General features: G+C 41.1%; 1 protein-coding gene across 1 annotated transcript in view; it reads left to right on the top strand.

Moving 5' to 3' along the window:
- SMYD2 (SET and MYND domain containing 2) overlaps positions 1-18,862 on the top strand; it is a 28,025-nt gene that overhangs the window by 7,416 nt on the left and 1,747 nt on the right. The window contains exons 3-11 of the mRNA XM_085219249.1: positions 2,048-2,158; positions 3,739-3,799; positions 6,323-6,447; positions 9,815-9,882; positions 11,548-11,650; positions 13,749-13,859; positions 15,625-15,745; positions 16,505-16,679; positions 18,007-18,115. Of these exons, the coding sequence (XP_085075375.1) occupies positions 2,048-2,158; positions 3,739-3,799; positions 6,323-6,447; positions 9,815-9,882; positions 11,548-11,650; positions 13,749-13,859; positions 15,625-15,745; positions 16,505-16,679; positions 18,007-18,115 (984 nt within the window). The remainder of the gene's footprint in view (positions 1-2,047; positions 2,159-3,738; positions 3,800-6,322; positions 6,448-9,814; positions 9,883-11,547; positions 11,651-13,748; positions 13,860-15,624; positions 15,746-16,504; positions 16,680-18,006; positions 18,116-18,862) is intronic.

Here is an 18,862-nt window from a genome sequence, read left to right as displayed (position 1 = left end):
GGTAATCCCTTGTTTATTTACCCGGCGTGTATGAATGCTGCCATACAAAACTCTAGACTCTGTTTCTTTGCTTCTTGCACCCAGAGGCAAGTCTGAAGCATGAGTATGCAAGAAAAGAAGGGGTGTGAGATGAGGTCCCAGTTTTGTACATGTTTGTATATTGGTCTTTGTTTAGGAATCCACTGGGTTTCAGGAATTTTCCAGAGAGAGGTCTTGGGGCACACATAGGAAGAAAGTCTCGAGGGGGGATGCACTTCATAGTGTGACAGCTGTAGGACAGTTGAGAGTGTAATTTCACATGACACGATTACGGTGTAATATCCTATTTTAGTTTGCCTGGTCTGTATGGCCATGTCCTCTTAGAACAGCCACACTTGAGCTTATTTCAGGGAGCCTGCGTGCTGTTATTGGTTTGTTTCTTTTTTTGAGGTGGGGAATATATTGAGATATGAAGGACATTGAAGCTGACCTTGTGAGGGGTTGAATCATCTTGCAGTGTCATATAGCTTGAAGTTCTACATGAGGCTGGGGTAGGCATTCACCTTCTTGTCCTAATACAATGAATTCCAAAAGCTCCATATGTTCAGGGCAATTAAATTACACATTTCAGTAGAAGAATGTTTTGGTGGACCAACTCTGGAATTAGAGGTATCAGCTTTTGTTTTGATCTGCATAACCTTCATGTAAGTGAGACAGCCAAGGCAGGATACACCTCTCTGCACTTTTTGGGTTATCATAAATGGCTTCTGGCTATTACTTCCCCTAATAAATTAATCTTCCTGTAGTTCTGCTGCTCGCACGTGAGTGTTTTAGATAACCTAGGATACCTCGAACAGCTCTTAATATCTGTGTTTTGGCAGCTGTGTAAAATCCAGCCTTTTTTCTGCTTCTGCCACTCAGCCTCTCTGATGGGCTATTGGTTTGTTTTTATTTTTTATTTTTTCTGAATGACTAAGTGAGCTAACACAAGGTCTCTGACGCTGTGCAAGTCACAGTAAAGGAAGATTACAAGTTTACTGGAGGCTCCAAGAAGCTTTTAAAGTTTTCACTTTCAGTCAATTATATATTTGTTGTGGTTTCTTTCTTCAGCTGCCATTTTCCACTAGTTTCAATCTGGTCTGAAACCAAAAATGGGTGCTCCCTATGCAGGTAGAGGACTACAGGGCTGTTCTAACACACTATACATGTGTCTGGGGAGAGATACATAAATAAATAATTGTGCATTGCGTGAATATAGAAGAATATTTCCATACCTGATGAAAGAAATGAAGTGTGATGTAGTTTGGGAACAGCCCATGCCAGGCTCTGTATGCCATTGCACAGTGTTAATCTGATTCTGTACTAATCTTTGAAAATTTCTGCTGGTTTGGAGGAGCTTGTAGACTGCAAAAAGGCAGTAGCTTGTGCCATCCCTCCCTGGTTTCATTGTATGCTGAGCTAGGAGTGTGCTGTATGTTCTACACTAAGATGTATTTGTCTTTACTAGTGTGTTTTTGTTGCCTAGCTGTGGTCTTATCCCACAACATTTGAGGAAAAAATCTGATGATTCTCTTCAGCAAGCCTCGTTCTGACCTTACATATACTCATTCTTGGTGATTGTGAATCCATTGACTTCAGACATTACTCCTGATTACACCAGGGTCATGTCATAATGAGGGGCCAAGGTATTAAATGGAAATGAATCCAATAAAGCCATCAAGCTTAGACCTACTCTGTCCTCGCGTGCTTCATCTGAACAATAAGAACTGGTGGTTTATAAATCATGTTGTCTGTTTGCTTCTTCACCATTTAGTTCTTTTTTTTCCATTGAATAAATGAAGATGTTCTGACCTTAACATCCCTTGTGAATTTGTTTTTAAAAAAGCAGGATAGCTGCAGCCCTCCAATGTGACTCAAGCTTTTGTTCAGAATTAGTGAGCGTCATCTTATTTTTTTAAAGGAAACACATTTCACTTGACCTCTAGGATCTGCCTGGACTTGTTGTATCCTCATTTTCATCAGTTTATCTTCACGGCTAATTTTTAAAAATATTTTTCTACGTTTGCAGAAGGAAGACTGGCCAATGCATAAGCTAGAATGTTCCGCCATGTGTGCTTTTGGACAGAACTGGAATCCCTCGGAGACGGTGAGGCTAACGGCGAGGATCCTTGCCAAACAGGTGAGCAGAAAACTGGACTTGGGAGGTATGTTCCTACTGTGTGTGCCAGGGAGGCCAGGAAAGTGAAAATTGACCTACAGTAACTGTCCCAGCAAAGCACAGGCATTCTGGCTTCCTGTGAACAGATGGGTGTAATATAGTGCATGAATAGCTGAATGAATGGATCATCAAACCTCCGTAGTAGTGTCAGCACCATTATGGTAGTCTAGCTGAAGACTTAGGGGAAGACAGTAAAATTACAGCGAGTCTTTAAGCTGTCCAGCTGTATCTTGTGGCTCAGGTAGTGTTGAATGGAGTCTGGAGAAGTTTACCAGTAAGACTGACAATGTACAGAGTGTTTCAGAGTCTGTTCTGGTAGATTTGAACTCGTGGTTACATGTGTGGGCTAGCACCATGCCTATGCTATTGTTAGAGAAAAAAGAATGAGACCTGATACGTATGGTTAAATTCTGAAGAATGCTTCTAGTGTCATCTGCCTGTAGGCACTCACATCTTCGTGAAGCAGTTGCCTGCTGTACTGTTTTTCAGCTATAACTGTGTAGCACTGCCCAGTGCATTTGTGAGTCAAGAACACCTCTGGGGTACTCACATATTGATGTTTACGATTACTGGAGTTAGCTGCTGAAAAGCAGAGATTGAAAGAACCTTGATCTTCTGTGAAAAGGAACGTTAGTAGTGAGGATGTAAGATTGCAATGTCAACCACGTTTCAGTGTTCCTTACCATATGGAAACTGAGGGCAACGCACGTGCTAACAGAGACAGGAGAGGTTATTACACTGCGTTTCTTTCAGAGCTCTAAACTCTCTGCAAAAACAAATCCTCTTTTAAGCATATTTGTGTGATTGAGGTCTGCTTATATGGCAGGGGCAACCTGGATACCGTATGGAGTGAGGATTTTGGTGGCCCGCTGGGAAGGTAGCTGCTATAGTTGCTGTGTGTGTGAATGTATGTTTGTGTGACTTAATTAAAGTACGGTTTGGTGCTGATCCACAAACAAAATCAGATGTTTAATGACAAAAAGTCATTGGAATAAATTTGTGCCTTTATTGCTTACGAGGAGGGGGGAGAACCCTCCATGTCATATAAAAGCTAAATATGCAAACCGTGGTCCCTGAACCTCAGCTGCTGGGCCACCTGCAAAGCCATATTTAATGGCCAAGATTACAAAGAAGTGGCCTTAGGCCAACAATGGAGCATTGCTTTTGAACTCTGTCAACAGTCAGTTTATTCACTTTCCTCAAAGCGAAGCCCGTCTCCTGCCTGCTTGCTATTGTTAGCAGCTTTCTGGGTGTCTAGAACAAAGCAAATGACATATTTAAAATACCGTTCAGTTTATGTATATAAATTTGATAAAAGTTAATCTTTGGCTGCCTAATTTGATGCAGAGAAAGTATTTCTGTGGTTTAACTAAGCACAGTCAATTTAACTCATTGCTGTTTGACTTTTATAAGTTTCATATGCACGGATTTGTTTGATTTACAGGTGAGAGTCCTCAGCTTATAACAGCATAGACAAAACGGCCTACTTAGAAACACTAAAATATTTTCTTCTTGTTGCTCTTTTCCCCCCTTATTGCTAGAAAATTCACCCTGAAAGAACGCAGTCAGAGAAGCTGCTTGCTGTGAAAGAATTTGAATCACGTAAGTAAAAAACAGGGGAGTTGTTTGTGTTTGCTTTACACCTTGTTCCCCTCCACCAACACTTTTTGGAGCATCTGACATTTTATTTTTTTTCGTTTTGAAGAAGGAATAGAGAGAACTGTGGATCCTAGGATTTTGAAAGTCTAGTGCTATTATTTCTTCTTCTTCTTTTTTTTTTTTTTCTTCTTTTTTCTGGTTGCTTGTAGGGTTGTTAAACAAAGGTGAAAACCTAGACAGAATTAATGATGTAGCATACATCCATCTCATGGCTTTTCTGGTACTCTACTGTCTTTTGAGAATTGTAATGTTGTAAAATTAAAATAGCTGGTATTTGTTACCAGAAGGCATAAAATCAGAGACAGCACAGTTGCTTGATGGTGACAGTGACTAAGGGGCTAATTGCAGAACCCTCTGGACTGTGCTTCACTATCTGTCACTGCCAGTCAAATCTGACATGTTATATGTGATTGTGTTGAAATTCCATGTCCTAAATGCTCCAAAATAATCTGAGGAAGGATATGAGGCAATGGCTTGCGTTTAACTGCAAGGCTACTCTTTACATCCTGTGAGGCAGAGTTAGAAATTGAGCAACTAGGGGACTAATATCTGTCCTGGCATTTCCACTGGTCTGTCATTTCTCTTTCTTAGTGCTGGAGGCAATATACAAGGAGACAATAGCTTTATGTATTCACATTTCTTACTGATAGTTTCCAAAGCCCTTATAAAATGCTGAATAAATGCAGCCACTGGTAGAAGTTGAGGTAGGAACGTAACCAAAACCTGCAGAATTAGGATTTAATTTACTTCCTGGATGAAAGCTATCACAGCTGTTTGGACAATTGGGGAAGTAAAGGGAAAAAATGCCAACATTTGACCTTTTGTAAGGCAAGGCTAATTTTTGCAGGTAGGATATAAGTTTGAGCTCAAGGAGGACGCATAAGTGCTGAAATAATTTCTGTATATTCTTCCATTTGCAGTATGTGTTCAATAATGTATTAATTTGGGAGCTGAAAGGCAGATGTGTTTTGGTTTTTTTTCTAGTTGCAATGTCTCCCTGGTCCTCTAGGAGCCCTTGTTTTGTTTCTTTTTTGGTAGTAAGATTCCCTCTTGTTCTTTCTGTCTTGTTGATTCTCCTCTTACCACACCTTCGTCGTGCTCAGCAGTAGCCTTGCTCTTTGTAACAACTTACACAGGAGAGGAAAAGGCACCTGATTTTTAGCTCAAAGTTGAAAATCTATTTCTGGCTTGTCCTAATTACCATCAAATTATTGCGTTTCATTTCTCCCAATATTTTTGTGACTCTCCTGCCGTTCACATCTGCTCTGACAAAGGCTTCTTCCATTGTTGTGCAACCTTTTTCAGAATGTTTTTCTCTACTGTTATTTTGTAGAGGGGAAACTGATGGCTTGCTGTCTCTCTCTTAGAACAGGAAAGAGCAGATGGCATTGCTACAGTGAGAAAGAGGATTAGGAAAAACTTTGCAGAATTCTGCTCCTGAGACTGAAAGGGCCTAAAGGAGGGAAAGAACCAGGAGTACAGTGTTAGTGATCTGGCTCAGTTTGTGTGGATCAGGCACCTAAAGGTCCTGTGGGCTCCGCCTACAACTTGTCAAGGGCCTGAGGGTACATCTCTGAGCAAACCCTGAGGGGAGTACAGTTGGCAGGTGAGGCCAGGACACTTCACCTGATGTTCCTGCCATCTCTTGTTATCCTCATGTACCAGCAGATGAAACACACCTCTGTGAATTGCCCTGTAGCTCCCAGAGATGTGGGTGTTCCCAGGCGCTGCTGCATGCCAGAGCAGGTCCCTGCAGTAGGTCAGAGTGTGTTGCCTTCCCAGGCACCCTTATATTATGCTCCTCTTGCTGCAAAGGGAGCCCTGGTGACTAGCCCCACTGCTAACATCAGACTTTGTGAAGTCACTGTCACACATGGCTACAAGTGGTTAGGGCCTCTGCTAGGAAGGACCGTGTATTTTGAGAGCAGTAATTTTGAGAACAAAAATAAGTAGCGTTCCTTATCTGACCGGTTCATACTGATGAAGATTCGGTCTGTATGAGGGGCTTACACTCTGTAAAGCATATTTGAAGAAATGTGTTATCTAAAAGCATTTTGTACTACAGTAGACGGAACCAGGTAGCTCATAAGGTCATCTTAAACAGCTGAGGACAGTTAGCTACAGTAGATACGCTTCTAGAGAGATGGCTTGTCTGCTTGCTAGGGCTAACAAATGCCTATTAAACAGTGTAACCCTTCTCCCAACAAAGATATTTTTTTTGTCCATTTACCACTTGATAAAAAGATATTTAGAAAGTGATTTTTAATCCTGCATGTTCTTGTAGTATAAGCGTGGCCTTGGCAGAAGAAGCATTATCTTTATGGAAGAACAGACGCTTCTTGTGCTACTTCTGAGAGCTGCTCTGAGGGGTTTCTGTTTAAGTCCAGGCTTGTTTAACTTAAGCCTAACTGAAGTTCTCTGGGGAGTGTTCCTCTTACTGAAATGGAATGTATTCTTTGTCCACAGACCTTGACAAACTAGACAATGAAAAGAGAGAGCTGATTCAGAACGACATTGCTGCTCTTCATCACTTTTATTCAAAGCACATGGAGTACCCTGACAATGCTGCTCTTGTAGTTCTCTTTGCACAAGTAAGTTGGCTAGAATGTAGTCTGCTTAGGTGGATGCTACTGTAGGAGGAGTTCAGCCTTTGTGAAAGGGGCAAAATCTTACTGGTGATGGAAGTGATAGCTCTTTGCTTATCTTGGGGAGAGCTGAGCGTGCTTGATGGCAAAGATGCACTTCCTTGGCCAGAAGTGGCTGGATATGCTCCATTTCAGTAGTGAGGGAGAGATTCTTCAGATTTTTCGTGAAGTGCTTCTCAAACACTGAAGAAAATGGGAAACAGCCTGTAATAGACCCTGTCCAAGTTAGGCTTCGAGCCAAGCATAGTGCAGCTGTTGGTGGACATACAAAGAAAGCTGCTTGCCTTCAAAGGATTTCAACAGCAGAGAATAGGAAAGAGCAGCCTGAAATTTTATCTGACCTATGGCTTTTAAATGCAATCAATTAGTTTTGTCATCTGGAGAGATGAAGGCAAGGAAGGATCTCTTATTAGATAAGTTCTAAAATATGTCACCTCTCACCTGATTTTCATACACATCAGATGTGTTGTCGTGGGTGAAATAATGCAGAAATGAAATGCTGAAAGAACCCTCATCTTTTTTTTCTTCTTTTTCTCCTGTACTTCAAAATAAGCTAGTTTTATACTTCCGAGTAAAAAGTTTAATTTTGAGCTATGAATAAACGTTGACTGCTGCAGTGCAAGCTGAAGTGGCACCACCCTCTTCATATAGCCAGCTGTGTGTCAGTAAGGAGACACTGTTACTATTACCTTAATACAGGCACTGTTACATTGTAGAGGTATGATTCTTCAGCGTGTGTGGCATCTGTTCTTCATTCAGTTATTCCAAACTATACATTTCCCTTCAGTAAAAAGGTTTTCTATTTTAAAGACTTGACAATTTGACTTGTTGGAGGGATACTTTAAAGAAATCTGTACATCCAGTTTCTTGCATTGTTTCTGTATAGTTGTACTGGAATGTAGCTAGAATCCCCCAAAGATTGTTATTTTGTATAATAAGTTTTTCTTCATGCCCTTTCCTGGATACTTCAGGTGATTACTGTGAACTGCTGACTCCTTGAATTGGTATTCTATACAATCTTCCTCTGGATGCCTAATGTCACCTATAGGTGTCAAATGAATTCATCTTAATTGTAAGACAATTATTTCCAACTGTAGACATTAATATTTTTTTAAATTGAAATCTCCAAAGATCATCTGGAAGTTCCAGAAAGGTGTTTTACAGGATACAACATGCTCCATTATGCATCATTCTGGAAAAAGCAGAGGTCGGTCTGTGCTTGATACATACAAACACATTTTCTAATGATTAGTTAACCTGAGCTAAAAGCTAAAAGATCTGGTGCTGTCCCTTTGTTTTGCTTCTCTGGCTTTGTGTTTTTACTTTGCTTTTCCATTCATTCTTTCTCCCTGTAACTCAGGGCAGCTGTTTGGCACTAGGATACCTCTGACTCCTTGCTCAGTGCTTTCTGGGTCTTGGTCTGATGTTGTTCCTTTCCAAATCAGATAAGGCATAATTATCTTTCAGAGTGGAGCAAAGATTTTTGTTCAAAGCATCCTAGTCCTTCAACTCTCTCTTCCCCAGCTGTAGGTATCGTTTTACTCTCTTTTGTCCCTCTGGAGCATAACTCTTGAGACTCTCACTTTACCTCTTCAGTCTCATCTCATTGTACTCTTCAGTTTCTCTCTTCTTTCAAGTTCTGGTGTCCCATCCTTTCCTGTGCCTTACTTTGCACCTTCTCTGTTCCACCATTGGAACAACTTTGGTGTCGCCTTTTCTTGCTCAAGTCCCTTTACTCGCTCCTTGTTTCCTTTTTCAGTCATGCATTCCTCTGGGAAAACAGTGCTATCTCATCCCTTCTATTTGCTCTTCGTGTGTCATTTGTGGTATGATGCATTCAAGAAGTGGGTTGTCTCTGGCTTAGTGCGGGGGAATTGATGATAACTCACTACATATTTTTAAATATTTTCCTGTGATTCAGATCCATCAAGCTGTTCTCTGTGTCAGCCTTTGTAGCCTTATGTTCTTACTTGCTGTTGATATAATCTTTCTCTTCTATTGCTTTTGTATTCAGCAATTACATTTTGGTTTTGGTTCAGGTATGCTCACATGTTGGCTATTGCTCATCAGGGAGCCTTTGGATGCTAACTTGCTAAAACAGAAATAAAGAACAAATAAATTTACCAAAAATACTGGTAAGTGAATCAGAGATGCAAGACACTTAGCTGTGAACTCATCCTGAACAATTCATAACTGAGGGGTGGCTTTGGAAACCATTTGTGCATTTCTAAAATCTAGTCCAAGCTGCATTCCAGCCTGTGGGGCATTACAGTCAGTAGTGTTTGTTGTCGCCTCCTGCCCTTCCAGAGCACGTACTTACACTGTACTTGACTGAATGCTCTTGTGCCCATTATAGCTTCAGCTGGACTTCGTTATGTGACAGTAGTTCTTTTAGTGTTTTTCTGGCAATTCTGTGAGGATTTTAAGGATTTTAGGGGGAGAGGCTGGTGAGTGTGGCTAGGGTTCTCTGGGCTGGCATGTATGTGACTTGCAGTAAAAATGGAATAAAGGAATTCGTTTGAGGTACAGCTAGGTCACTTAAGTCAGACAGAGTTGAAAGTCTGGAAACATTCCTTTGAGCTTAGTGAGAATAAAACAGGAGAAGGTTTTGAAACCTGTTTGAACCTATAAGAAATATATGTGAATAAGCTTTTTATTCTCTGATTAAATTACTATTATGCTTCCTCAAGCATTCTGTTCTTTTTCTGTCCTCTTCTATGCCTATGTGAGGTTCCAGTCTGTCTCTAGCCCTCTGTTCTTTGTATCTGCTTCAGCTGTAGCTCATACGTGCAGCCTTTGACCAGATGACATCCTCGTTGTGCCAGATCTCAGTAACACATGCTCCTTCAAAGCTCTGCAGTGCCCCAGCCTGGCTGAGTTTGCTGCTACTCATCCCTGCGTTGTTCCTTGCATGCACAGTTCTACTTCAGCCCATTGCTGGCAATGACCAATTGAGATCTCCTTGCCCTGTTGCTGTTACACATGATGTTTGCAGTGGTCTACTTTGTTGCACACTTTGTGGTGCTTTTTTCAAACCTCGTTTCTCTCGATTGGCATTTTGAGGTGTAATCCCTTAGGTGTTGTGTCCTGAGCAGACACAAGTATTGGAACGACAGTTCTTTGTAGTCCTGCACGTTCCTTTGGATATGGATTTTGTCTTCGCTTCACTTTTTGAGATGTCATGTAGTTTCTCCGTGAATACTGCTGCGATGTAAAGAAAACTGTAAGCAAATGCTGGCTGTTAACTTTTAAGTATGAGAATGTGATGTAAGTTGACCAGAATGTGAGTAATTCTCTTTCTCTTTTTTCTTAGGTTAACTGCAATGGTTTCACGATTGAAGATGAAGAACTGTCTCATTTGGGATCAGCCATATTTCCTGAGTAGGTTAAGTTTAATATTTAAAAAATAATAATAAAAACCACTTATTTAAAGACAAACAAAGGCTCTTACACATGTTTAGGAGTAGGCCTGTATTGAAAGAAATTAAATCAAAGAGTTAATATTAATTTGTCACGTTTGAAATATGTTAACTAATACAATCTGCCAGTGATTTGCAGCAGTTCTGCTTATAAATCTAGTAAACTTGGTAAAATTGTACTTGGAATATGTTTTGAAGTCCTGTAGTTCTGGCTTTGAACTATACGCAGGTTGGTAGGAGACAGACTTACTTGGTTAGCAGGTTCTGGACAGGGACATCAAGTAATGATCAAAGCTAAATGAGAAGGATTGTAAGTGACTTGCTTTATCCACAGGTTTCTGCATTGCCTGGGTATAATGCTTCACCTGATGTTAGCAAAAAAAACATCCCTTCTACCTTTGTTCCTTTGCAAACCATAAATCTCTTTCATAACTTCTTTCAGCCTCCTCAGATGTTTTATAAACTGCCGTGCTTTATGTTGCTTCAACAGTGGGAAAAAATATGTGCAACCTCCTCAGCTTTACAAACAAACTGCAGATGTTAGTCATTAACTGCAGTTTGTGGACTGGGAGGTACAGCTCTCTGTGAGACTGTGTAACTTTTTTCCCTTTAAGTCTGTACTTCCCATTCTGTCTCTGTTCTTTGCAAACTCCACACTGCAAGTGCTATCAGCTCAACTTATATCAACTTCCCTGTGAGGTGTGGACTAGTAGTAATTATGTCAAAGCAATTTCAAATGTCCTGGTGCCCCGTTAGAGAAGGGTTTGATTGCCGTATACAGGTCCATGCTTCAGGAGGGCTGGAGTGTTTATTTCTTATCCCTGGAGGCCGTGAAATCTTGGCCAGGAACAGGATCATGGAGGGAAGAGAAGAATATGAAACCAGGATCATTTGGAATCAAGTGGAACGCCATTCTTTGTTTGTAAATGCTCAGCATCTGGGCCACTAAGAAAAGACATGATTGTTATTTCAATAGCTCCAAAGAGAAAGACTTAAAATTCAACATTTTATCTTAAATAAGCAGCAAATTGCACTTCCTAGCTTGGTATGAGAGGAAATATTTTTCAGTAGCAGTCTTGAGCTTTTTTGTGTAACTTGTGTGCTGGTATATCAAACAGAGATCTCCTTCCCACTTTAAGCATGGAAGCTGTTTATGTTTGCACAGAAGTGAGATAAAATTTTAACACTGGTCTTAAATGTGTCTAGCAACTGTATTTGTTTGTTTCCTTGTAGCTAAGTGGGTTTCTCTTTCTTTCTTCTCAGAGGAAAATGATCTGTTTCTTACAGACAGCTAAATAGGTTGTTGATAGTTAAGGTGTGCAAATACCCTGTCAGCTGAACCGTTGCACTGTAAGAATGGGAAAATAATAACTTGCCTAATCTGGCTATAATAAGATTTTAAAATTGCAGTGATTCATTAAAATGGCCATTTTTCATATTGATAGGATAAATAACAACACAACAGATTTTCCCCAGGTTACCTTCATATTAAGCCTCACTAAGAACAGCTTGTAGAGGAAGACTGACTCAGTCTTTTCAGGCTTGTTTGTTTTATGAAGTGTTGCTTAACTTTTTGCCTGTTGCTTTTGGTGGAGAGGGAAAAATGTTCACTTTTCTGTTTTTACAGTGTTGCACTGATGAACCATAGCTGTTGCCCAAATGTGATCGTAACTTACAAAGGGATACTGGCTGAAGTCAGAGCTGTGAAAGAGATTGAGCCTGGAGAAGAGGTAGGTGTACAGTTTGAATGTATCCCATTTTCAGTCTTTGTTCCAATTAGATGACAGTTCAGTAATAAGGAGGGAGGGATCTCTTGTTTCTCAGAGAAGCCTGAGATGTAGTTTTAGGGTGGCGCAGGAAGGCTGAAGTGATTCTAGGAGGCAGTATCCTATTTTGTGTTAAAACAAGGGATGGGCACCTGCATCAGTCACTGCACATCTGCTGCCCTCCATCTCAATTTATCCATCTGTAAAAGGAGGCTTAGTTTGCTGATGCTTTGCTGGCTGGTGCTTTGAAATTCCAAGATCAAAGAAAATTATTACTGCTGTAATAGTTCCCAGTATAATAGTAATGGAAGTGAAGCCAGAATAAACAAGGTAAACGGGAACAGATAAGTTCTCTGACTTCTGTTTCAGTCCCATGTGCTGTGGATGCTCTATCCAGTCATATCACTCAGCTGAGTTTAGCTGTGTAATCACAAAAGAACAGAATATGTTTTTAATTGGAGCAAAGCGGAACAGTGATGGATAAACTAAGGCCCTGGTAAACTTTCTCAGTCAAGTAATGAACTTGGCAGCAAATCTTCAGCTGCAGAGCTTATCTTTACTTACTTAATTTTAATTTTTTTTTTTTATTTTAAAATTAAGAATATGTAAGTTAAGCAGACTTGGGGAAATTGTTCATGTATCTACATGGGATGAAAATACTCTGGGGATGGAGTTTGCGTGGAGGTTCATTATGGGTCATTTGATAATGTTAATTTAGCCTTCAAGGTTAATGCTGATCAAAACAAATTCAGGTTTGATTTTGACAACTCCAGCTGATTTCTGAAGTATGTAATAGTAATTTTGGAGGGGATAGGGGTGGTTTTCCTGGATCGCAGCTGTTCACCGTTGTGAACTGAGTGACTTCAGTTGCTGGGACAGGGGTAATGCAGGTGAGCAACTCCTCAGTGTGTTGTTTATTATGATCTCACTGTGGTGTTGGCAGTCACTACAGATACACTGTGGTATTGGGCAGAATAATCTGATCTCACTGCTTTTGTGCAGTCTCTCTTCTGACATTTAAGAATTTTACAGAAGTGGATCAGTGATTTTGTTTGGGCCCAGTGCAGTCTTATGGCCTATGTCTCCACCTTCAGATTCAATATAGGCATTGCATCAGAAATGTAAGTGGTTGCTGTAAATGCTGTTTCCTACGTTTCGCATGCTTGGAAGGGAGGAGAGAAGTGTGGGAGAAGCTGTGAGATCACAGAGAAAGATTGGGAGTGTATGTAACATCAAATTACACGTGCATTTTACTTTGAAATAACTGAAAATGAGGAAATGAAACTAAAAGTCTTTCTTGATCTGCAGAGTTATCAACTGCACCGCCTATGGCATATTTCTTGAGGGAGATGTCATTTAAAAAACAACACTAAAGCTAGTTGAAGGGTTTCTTTTTTGGTGACCACTGAAATAAAGGAAAACTTTAGAACAGTGCATGTGAAAGGCTTTTAAAATGATCAAAAGTAGGTTTTCTTTAAGTGTTGCCACTGAAGTAAATTTGATGTTCATCCTCCTAGAACTGGAGCACTGGGCCTTCTTTTCAGAGATCTAAAGGTCTTCTAAGTTTCTAAAACTACCAGTGGCTGCTGTTTCCCCAGTTTTACTCAGTTTTCAGAAGGAAAAATTTGAGACTCCAGCCTGCAAAAAAACAGGCCATGGTGATTTATTCCAGGCTGGATACCTGAAGTCATTATTTTACTTTTGAAGAGTCGGCATCTCTTTGTAGTCGTGACAGAAGTCTGATATTTATGGTGTTGTAGTTTCCTTAGTTTCCTTATCCACACCTGAATCTTCCTCACCTGGATCTAAGCCAGCGTAATATGTGAGGGAAATTCCATACTGAATAGGAAAGGAAACACTTCTTTGTCAGGTTGTGTTCACAAATGACAACTCCCGATGCTCCTGAGAGGTTTGGAATGTGAGGGGAGAGGCAGTTGATGTGGCTGCAGGGATTCACAAATTGGGTCAGTCATACTAAATATGATTTCCACAGAACTGGTAGCAATAAATATGTGTATTTGTACTGCTTTTCATTGACTATTGTGTTGTTTTTACTGCCTAGGTTTTTACCAGCTATATTGACCTGTTGTATCCCACAGAAGACAGAAATGACAGATTAAGAGACTCCTATTTTTTCACTTGTGATTGCAGGGAGTGCACTATGAAGGAAAAGGTAATAACAGGATTAAATTGGCAAGAGATTCTGACTGTCAGGCACTTACCCAGCTCCCTAGATGTGACATTCTATCTGATTTAATTAAATATTGGAAAGTAGAGCAGTAGAGAGAGGGCTTGTTTTTTGTTTTTCTGTCTATAAGACTTTCTTATACTCATTCTTTCCTGACATTTCAATTATGACGCATCACAAAATTTCCAGGTGGATGCTCATTTAAAGTTGAGCTACAAAGTGAAGACAAAAACTTTGTTAGAAGTAGGTAATTATGCTGTGTCTATACTACCTGGCCAAAAGAATTTGGATCAGAACTGAGTTTTGTAACTGCGTGTTTTCTGACTCAGTGAGCCTTGGTTGGAGCATTTCTGGGGTCCTGTTCTGGCATAGTGTTCTGCTGTAGACTCTGGTTAGGACATCTCTGTCAATTCTACGTGTATGATTTTGCTGGATTATCTGGAGACCCAGCAGAATTTGTGAAATGGGATTTCCTGCAAACAGCATCGTATCATTCTTGTCACTGACGGGACAGTGTTGGGTCACAGGCCAGATTTACCTTCATTAGACATCACTCGGTGCCTTTCAAAGGACAAAGGCAAATGTGCAGACAGTGTTCCTTAAAACAAGGTGTTAGTTACTTTGAACAAAAGCATTTGTCATGGGAGGGAAAGGCAGCTGAACTCAGCAGACACCAACAACAGCTGTTCCTGTTCTGCCAGTTGGTTGATTGTCCTTCAGTGGAGGTCCTAGGAGAACTAAGCTTCTTGCAGCAGATCTGTCATTTTAGTGAAGATAGATCTGACTGGCATAATTCATGATCCTAAGTTCTAGATCATCTCCTCTCTGCATTTTCACAGAAGTGTCTATTTAAGAGCTGCTACCCAAAGTGACCAGACAGCCATCTCCTTTCCTCTACACAGTGTATTTTGTAATTTTTTTTCCAAATACTACTCGGTATTCTCATTTGAGGCCATTTTGTTGACGCTGAAGTTGTGTTTTCTCCCACAGTTACCTCAATCATTTTCCCACTGAATTAATAGTAGCCAGGATTTCACTGTGATTGCTAGTAACTTGCTGCTCATGGAATCACCGTCACTCAGCCTCCTTCACTGCTGGGAAGATTTCTCTATAGCCCTCTTAGCTGACAGTTGAAATCATGAGGGTTAAAAGAAATCTAGCAACAGTGTGAGGTTTAAACAGTAAAAGATTATCTCTAGACTGCAGCTGACTCTTCATGAAGTAATAAGTTAGATAGAAAGATAAGAGCAAGTGGAGCTGTCCAGCAGAAAGCCATTTTGTTGTATATAACAACAAGATGTGGAAATACATTTGTTTGTAATTATGAAGGCTACTTTTCTCATTTAATATCATGCCATTTTCCACTGAGCTATCACACGGAGGACGGCCTAAGGTATTTGAACTTTTCTAGCCTTAAAGCTAAATATATTTTAATCCCTAATCTCTCAAAAGCAGTAAAATTTTCTATGTAAAGCTGCTTTCATCACAAAATCAAAAAGCTCTTGGATCTTTCAGAAGAAGGGACCTCGTGTAAGTAGAGGATGGCAGATGAACTGGGAGGCAAAGGATTCTAGGATTCCCAGCCACGGTTTTAGAGAAAATTGCAGGTGCACATTCTACCCTTGTTTCTACATTCTTTGACAAGCTTAAGTCCCCATCTGTGTCTTTTTATTAATTTTGTGCAGCAGATGCATCTTTTTTTTGTAGGGCTTGGAACCTGCATTCATGACATCCATTGTGTTTCCTTCAGGATAAAGAGAAACTGAAAATCCGCAAGCTGAATGATCCTCCATCAGCAGAGGCGGTACGAGACATGATCAAATATGCCAGGAACGTGATAGAGGAATTCAGACGAGCCAAACACTACAAATATATCCTTTGTCTCACCTTGTCTCCACTGGCTTGGTCTACGACCTAAAGCCTACTTGCTGACTTGCTTCAGAAGTACCTGGAAGGAGAAGTAGTATGACCTCTAGAAGTTAAACATACCTCTGTCCTTGTTATGGCTGGAGAGTTCTGCCTGGAGACAAGAGGCAGTTTGGCATTGCAAGTGTGGGGCTGTGGGACCCTGTATTTGTTGGTTCCTTGCAGTTGTCAGTTTCTAATAGCACGCCATACGCTCTCTGCACAGAACAAGCCAGAGCCTGGAATGAGCACAACGTTGTGTTTTTTAGCATGCAGTAATGTTCCCTGGTTTTGAGGGACTGCAGCTATTGTTCGTGGTCACTAGCCTACCTGTCCTGACTGGTATGATGGGACAAAAATGAAAGATTCACTGGGCCAGAAGCAGACCTGATTGAGTAAGCACCATACAGGGAATCTCATTGCTCCTTCATCTGACAGATCACTGGAGCAGCAGTGGCTCAGGAAAGCAGACTGCTCTGTTGCTTTTTTAAATGTGAAGGTTACATTTGTAGAAAATCTGAGTAGGAGGGGAAATAATCTCATGAGCAGTGCCTCTGAGCATGGAATACCTCACAAAGTAGCACAGAAGCATTGATGCCCTTCGAGAGAAAAAAGACTTTTCAGAGCCATTCTGAATAAGATTAGGACATTTATTTTATTTTTTTGACATTATCTGGTAGCTGTCTGATCAGAACTGTGCATTGGGTTCCTTGACTTCTGCATACCTCCCAGTGAATTACTGGAGATCTGTGAGCTCAGCCTGGATAAGATGGGTGCAGTGTTTGAAGACAGCAACGTCTACATGTTACATATGATGTACCAGGCCATGGGTGTCTGTCTGTACGTGCAGGACTGGGAAGGTGCACTGCGTTATGGGCAAAAAATTATCAGACCATACAGGTAAATATGAGACTTTTTTTTTTTCCTTAATGCTCCAATTCAGTAATCTGAATAACTAAGACAAGTTTGGGCAGAGATTGCTTCTCTGAGTACTTAATGTACAAACGCACTACTTGTGACGTCACTGCTTGAAATGCAGTGCTTGTATTCAGCAGTTTGTTACTATCAGAATGTGGCCTGCAGTACACAGCTTCAGCCTGAAGTTCATGCTTTGAGTTTCAAAATATGTTTATCCCACCACGAGTACTGTGCTAATTCTGGTTGTTTTTTGTTTTTAATATTCTCCTAATACTTCACTAAAGCAGAGCTTTAAAGTGTGCCTGCAGTCCATTTTTGTGTAAGGTCATGGAGGCAAAGCCGGGTGTTAGTGCCAGCTTCCCAACCCCCTCCCAGCTCGTCTCTCAGCAGCAACTGCAGGAGCAGGGCAGGGCCCAGGGCTGGCGCTGAGCAGCAGAGGGAGCTGGAGCTGAGCTTAGAGGTGCCCCACGATCCTGCTCTCCACACCGCCCTAGAGCTGCAGGCATGGGAGAGCGTGCAGACTGCAGCCCTGTGTGGAGCAAGTCAGCACATAACCTCTGTAGGAAACAATTAGTATTTTCCCCAATACTTTTTTTTTGTATTTTTACAGCAGTGGTCTTATTCTCTAGAGCCAGCCAGTTACACACTGCATGTGATCCTGCCAATGGGTCTCCCAAGCAGATTCTCATCTTTGAGCCGTGACTCTCCTGCCAGCTGGGAGGAGCACGAGTGGAGCTCTCCCTTTGGAGCAGATGCCAACGTCAAGTCACAGATCGCTTGGCAGAGAGCAGTGATACAGAGAACGAGCCAGTGCTTTCTCCCTGGGGATCTGTACTATTTATCTTCCCTGGGACTTGCCCGGCTCTTCTGGCTCCAAGCCTTGCATTCCAGGTCAGCTCTGCTGAACTGGGCTCTGTCAGCTCAGTGAGAAGCAAGTGCGGGGCTGATAAGTGCTGCGTACACCGTTGAGGGACCCCAGCTTTCCATTAAAGACTGACCGTTATGGGATAAGCAGAGTTATTTCTGCAGAGGGTGAAAAATGGTAACAATGCAGTTATTTTCTGGAGAGATGAAAACCAGTGACAGAAAGTCACTGCCATCTGACAGCTGTTCAGAGGCATATGGTAGCTTCAGTTTAGTTCCCAATGCCAGGCAGTGCCATCCTAGAAAAAATCTGGCAGTGGCTCTTGGCAGTACAGCAGAGGGGCTGAGCAGTAAATGGGCAGGGGCAGGAGATGTAGAGCAGGGGGCAGGGGGAAGCTCTGGGTCTGCCATGTTTGATAAAGTCTATTTTCTTTCTCCTTTGCAGTAAGTATTATCCCTCCTACTCACTGAACGTTGCCTCCATGTGGCTGAAATTAGGGAGACTGTACATGGCACTGGAGAACAGACCAGCTGGAGATAAAGCCCTGAAGAAGGTATTTCCTGATTTCTTCATTAATAATAACAATTCAGGCACAGAGTCATTGGAACGTGACATGCTTCTGTTGGTAAGCCTGGCTTGGTAGAAAAGGCAGCATTTGTTTGGTTACAGGAATTTTGGCTTAGTTGCACTCTGGGTCTGTTCTCTATTAAAAGGAGCCTTATTTTTTCACAGTGGACTTCCACTGTTACACATCTTCACTGAACTAGAGCTGTGCTAGTGCAATTGGAGCAGAACTTCAGCTTCTCCTTACTTGCATGGTAAGGGCAGAAAAAAACACTTGGTTCTTATGAAAGGCACACTGTGCTTCACTGATGCCTGTGATTTCTATTTCCAAGTTAAACTAGGTATGCTTTTGGTGGTTATTTGTTCTGGAACCATTTGATTTTTAAATAGCTGAAGGGAATTCAATGCATATGGTAATGCTCAAATTGGCAAATACAGCATTAGATTTTACATTTTTCTTCACCCTTTTTTATAAGTCTGTTCCTTGTTCTTTAAGTTTTTATTCCTTTATTTTTTATTTTTTTTTACTATTCCATTGCATGCTTCTTGACTTTCTTCCCCTATTGTCGTTGGACAAGTGTTTATTTTTGTTTCCTAAGTATCAGTGATTACTGCAGTATATAATAGCTCGGTGTGGAATGTCATGGATTTTTTTGTTGTTGTTCTTTTACATTTTAGGATGCTGGCAATTTTTTAGCCAACAACAGCAAATCTGTACAGCCATGGTGAAGGATGG

The sequence above is a fragment of the Meleagris gallopavo genome, chromosome 2 (genome assembly GCF_905368555.1).
Source record: "Meleagris gallopavo chromosome 2, MGAL_WU_HG_1.1, whole genome shotgun sequence".
NCBI lineage: Eukaryota > Metazoa > Chordata > Aves > Galliformes > Phasianidae > Meleagris > Meleagris gallopavo.
The sequence above is the reverse complement of the archived record's forward strand: the minus strand, read 5'-3'. Positions and strand labels throughout refer to the sequence as shown.